At 49.2% G+C, this 5,303-nt stretch overlaps 1 protein-coding gene across 1 annotated transcript; it reads left to right on the forward strand.

The window, feature by feature from the left end:
* Nucleotides 1–3,054: 3,054 nt before the first annotated feature.
* LACBIDRAFT_328052 (uncharacterized protein) lies at nt 3,055–4,889 on the forward strand (the record flags this gene model as incomplete). The annotated part of the gene is made up of 6 exons (XM_001882006.1): nt 3,055–3,074; nt 3,189–3,449; nt 3,511–3,542; nt 3,660–3,797; nt 3,966–3,997; nt 4,245–4,889. The coding sequence occupies 6 exons, from the start codon at nt 3,055–3,057 to the stop codon at nt 4,887–4,889; spliced, it is 1,128 nt and encodes a 375-aa protein (XP_001882041.1).
* Between the last annotated feature and the right edge of the window lie 414 nt (nt 4,890–5,303).

Genomic DNA, 5,303 nt, shown 5'->3' on the forward strand with positions numbered 1-5,303 from the left:
ATGTGCTTCCACCTCATGCTTGACGCTGTCGAGTTTGATCATGCAGACTGCATGATGTCCTGGATCGTTGGAGTGTGGTCCTCGAACCGATAACGACGAACAACGTTGTTCGTCGTTTGGTTCCACGTCGCTGTCGGCGACGTGGCACCTGGGTTGTCCGTGTCAGTGGTGGTGGTGATGGGCGCTCGTCGCCCATGTTGTCGTTTGGGTGGCGATGATGGTGGGCACTCTTCGACATCCGTGGGTGGTAGGCAATCATGGCCATAGTGGTTGTAGTGGTGGGTGGTCGCCTGTGGTTTGACTGGTGATGACATGGCCATTGTGGTAGTGGTGGTGGGCGCTCATCGCCATCCGTGGGTGGTGGGCACTTGCGACCCGTTGTTGCTCGTTGGTTGTGGTGGTGGTGGGCAGTTGCCGTCAACGATGGAGGGTGATGATGGTGGAGCATGGTCGCCGTTGGTCTTGGCGGCATGGGCATTATCGTCCTGACATGGTTGCCACGTCGCTGTGGGCGACGTGGAACCTGGGCTGTGTTAAACCTGGGAACGCAAGGGAAGGAGGTAGCTCACCTAGGCCTGGAAGTCACAGTAGGTCGCCCGCTTCGGAAGACGGATCCCTCGTGGACGCTCGTCGCCATCCGTGGGTAGTGGGCACCCGAGACCCGTTGTTGTTCGCTGGTGGTGGTGGTGGGTGGTCGCCGTCATTGGTGAAAGGTGGTGGATCATCGTTGTCAGGTCCGTGGGTGGGCACTCGTGGCCCGTTGTTGTTTGCAGATTGTGGTGCTGGCAGTCCGAAGTGTCGAAATTGGCCATGGTCGTAGAGTTTCGTTTCACTGCATCCTGTGGGTGATAAACGTCGAGAGACGACTCAAAGGAGCTCGGCTTGAGGAGGATTTGGCGAGAGTGGCTGAATGTCGAGAGATGACGACTCGAGGCAGATCCAGTGGCAGACCTTGGACTTGAGGATGATTTGGTGGGAGCGGTAGATTGAGGACTATTGTCTTGAGGAGGATCTGGTGGGTGTCATGATGAGACGATGTGGCATTGTTCAACCACACATCAACAGCACTCGGAGAATGCCGAGTGCTGACGGCGAGCTGCGCAAGTCGCTTCTGTGTTCGTTACTGAGAAGAAAGAAATATAGAAAAATGTATTTAGAGGTTCTGAGGAATAGGATGAACATTTAAGATAGGTAGCAATATGTATTCATTGGGCGGGGAGTAAAAGTCGTAAGAATTCCAATCTCACACTTGAGATTCTGGCACTTTCAACTGCTTTATTGTGACCCTCTGCATCTATCCCATCCACCTGTATCTATACAATCTTCTGATTTCCATAAAACTTTGGGAATACATTCAGTTTTTCATTCTGAAGATATCTATGGAGTTTTATGGCCATTGTATGGTTTAAGTGGACACAGTATAGTTAAAGTCTGAAGAAACACACCCTATTCAATGGCTTTCACAACAAAACCTTCATTATCAAAGTGAATACAGTACTCACAAATTTTATATAAACACCCACCTTTAGCTAAGAAGAGGTAAATCAGATTCCCTCAAAATTAGGCAAGCAGAGCAAGATTTCCCAACACAATTCAATGTTTTGAAACCCTCCTAAAAGTCAAAAAGTTGGAACAAGACTTTCAGGTGTGTTCTTTCACTCAAAATTTGACACTGCCTGTCCTAATATTCCTTTACTTATGCACTGAATGCTGGTAGGCCATAGCTGGCATGTATTAGTTTACAAGTTGCTGGAATGATATGTTTTTGACATTTACAGATAGTGATACTCCTTTTCTACAATTTTTATCCAACTTCTGATAAGAGAGCAAGTCCAATGTTGTAAATTCAACATACTGATATGTATTACCAATGTCAGGGTAGTGTTCCCTTCCTCTCCTGCTCAATTTCAGTTGTTTTTCCGATGTTTTTTTGAGAACTTTGCATCTGTTTGTCTACAGCTTCAAACACGTCATCCAAGTTCACTCTGTTGCATCCATCCACTTGCGAGGGCGCCGTGAATGTAAAACATGAAAAATTGGATTCTGTTCTACTTTAAGAGTACTAAAATGTATATTTTTCATTAGATACAAGTGTAGAGGATGAATAACCGTGCCTTTGAAGATCTGGGCACTAGGGGGGAAACTATTTGTACTTGTGTGGCAACACCTTTGGGAACGTCATCCAGCTGGAACCTGAGCCATCCATCCAAAAAGCTGCTGATTTGAAATACCAAATACATACTATATGATGGAAACCAATTGCAACTGAAGAAATATGGAGTTAGTTCTGTCATTAACTTGATGACACCCTTCAAAGGGCACTTTCATGAATCTCCTCTCAGGAGCTACCTTTGTTGATGTTTGTTTGTTACCCAGAAGGATCAAACACTGCAGGCCTTGGCTTATATATATACTGGGTATAATGTGGAAAAATGCGGAAGATATTAATAATAATGCTCCCTTTAAACTGCCGGAATTACTTGGAAGATATTTAAAATCTTTTATCGATTTTTATCGATTTTTTTCCATCGGAATTATTAAGAATATCCTGGGGTGGATAAACGTCGAAGATATTGGAGAGGAAATTTCTACAAAAGGCAAGTCCATACATGCGCAGCAAATATGTGGAAGATATGTTAATACCACAAGGTGAAGAAACTTCTTAATATAGCAGTATCTTCGGATCTAACACTTGCTTAATAAGGCTATTTGCTGTTGACACCACTTGCTCCATCCACGGCGTCGTCAAAGCATACAATGACGAACTCGGACTCTATTCCTCAACGTTACAAAGCTCAATGGAGACGGGAATGCGCCCACACATGACAGTCAGTAGCACACTATTGTTTTCTGCTAACAAAAGTCATAGATTTCGTTCTACTACCTACAGGGGATTATACCAACACGCAAAAGGAAGCACAAGACGACGAAAACACATAAACAGAGAGTCGACATGCGATCTAACGCATAAGCACCATCAGAAGGACACGGAATTGTGAGAAACAAACGTATATGCTACGGACAGCAGCTGGTGTTTCGTGTTTACAAGCTGGAATGTGGGTTGTGAACCAAAGGTAAGTACTCACATTGCTTTGTTCATCCTGCACAATACTGACGGCTGTGATCATTTCCAAGCACTCGGCACCCGCATGGAGCATTCTGGCTGCATGCACTGGTTTTTCGGATAGAGATACATCGTCTCGAGGTGGACTCCAAATTATGATGGAGAACATTCACTCCGAGACCTACTACGAGCCTAAAGAATACGCGAGAAGACGATACCAGGTAAACGATCGCAAGAAGATGAACAAGATAACGATAACGCTCACACCAAGGCCCACGCATAAACATTGTTGGAAGGGTGCGGGAGTGCAGGGAACAGATGGATATACGGAGAGGCGGCATGTCGCGTTTACGAGCTGCGATAGGGTCATGAGGGATGGGAGAAGGTGAGTTCTTACCTTCCGTTGTTCCTGCTGCACAATACTAATGCCTGTGCTCGTTTTCAAGCGCTCGTCGATGTGTTGACAGTTTCTCGCTATGTGAGTACCCAATTATCCTTTACACGTGTTTTCACCTAATCAAAGTCCATATTGTTCGTTGTACTACCTACTACGAACCGAAATGGTACATGAGAAGATGATACTGCGTAAACGAAGACTCGACATTGAAATCTAACGCGTACATGCCGCCAGGAGGGCACGGGAGTACGGGGAGCGGATGGATATGCTACGGAAAGGCGGTGTTTCGCATGGAGAAGTTGGGAGAGGTCATGAGCTGTGGAAAGGCAACGAAAAGTGAGTACTTACATCGTACAGGATGTCATGCACAACATTGACGAACCGTGGTCATTTCAAAGCATGCGTGGAGTGTTCTGGACTGTATGCACCGGTTCTGCGGATGGAAATACGTCGTCTCGACGTTGGAAACGAGTAAAAGCGACGTCTTGCACTCACTATGGACAGATAAACGGAACCAGGACACGTTAAACGACGAGGTATGTCAGTTTGACTCTGTAGGTTATTCTGACACTAACATACCTTCGTAGATTAGACTTCAATGGAGGTCTTTATTGTCCTCCACTGATTCCTGCCGGAATCCGGCGGAATCCGGGGAATTCCTGGAATTCCGGAGGAATCAAATTTGGCAGAGGGCCCTGCCAAATTGATCAAACAATTCCGCGGAATTTTGAATGGAATTCAAATTCCGCCGGAATGATTCCGGTGATCACCCGGAAGGAATAGCCACGAATCAAGCGTCGGCAAACGCCGACGCTTGATTTGGGCATCAGAAACAAACAACCCACTCTCTCATCTCAACCACCACCATCGTCGACGACGCCCACCCATCGCCACGTCACCACCATCACCCGTGGTCACCACCACCCACAACGCTCGTCAACCGGCAACCACGACCACCAAACACGGGAACGCCACGTCACCGATGCCACGTCGCTATCAGCGACGTGGCAACCAAACGACGAACGACGACGACGTCGTCGTTCGTCGTCATTCAGAGGTGAGTCCCCCCCCTCCTCCATCCCAACCCACCCCGCTAACACTCACCAAAACGGGACCCAACGACAACCCAACAACCACGCGACACGACAACAAGAACGCGACACGACCGGCAACGCGACACGACGGCGACGCAACGCGACAACGACAACGCGACAACGACAACGACAACGCGACAACGACAACGCGACGCGACAACGACAACGCCCACAACGAGGGACGGACAGCACGTCAGCGCCCCACCACGTCAAAGGAGGGCCACGCGAACAGACGACCCACGCACCACCACGTCAACGGACCGCCACCACATCAACAGACGACGCCCACGTCAACGGACAACGACGGCGACGTCAGCGGAAAACGACCACATAAGCGGACGACGACGACGTCAGCAGACAACGCCCACGTCAATGGCCGACGAAGACGACGTCAGCGGACGACGGCGAGCACGTCAACGAAGACACGACAGGAATGACGTAAAGCACAGGCCGACGAACAGCGACGAGGCCCAGTACTCCCCACCACACTCTCCCCCCTCCATCAGTCCCCACCACTCCATCCACCCTCGCTCTCTTCCCTCCCTCCCTCCTTCCCTCCCTCCATCCTTCTTCCCTCCCTCTGTCCCTCTTCCCTCCCTCCATGCCCCCTCTCTCTCCATTCCCCCCCCTCTTTCACTCCCTCCCTCCTCCATCACTCCCCACCACCTCTCCCCATCACTCCCTGTCCCATCACCCCTCTCTCCTTCACCCCTCTCCCCCTCTCCTTCACCCCTCTCCCCCTCCCCTC

This window comes from Laccaria bicolor, genomic scaffold, assembly GCF_000143565.1.
Source record: "Laccaria bicolor S238N-H82 LACBIscaffold_15 genomic scaffold, whole genome shotgun sequence".
NCBI lineage: Eukaryota > Fungi > Basidiomycota > Agaricomycetes > Agaricales > Hydnangiaceae > Laccaria > Laccaria bicolor.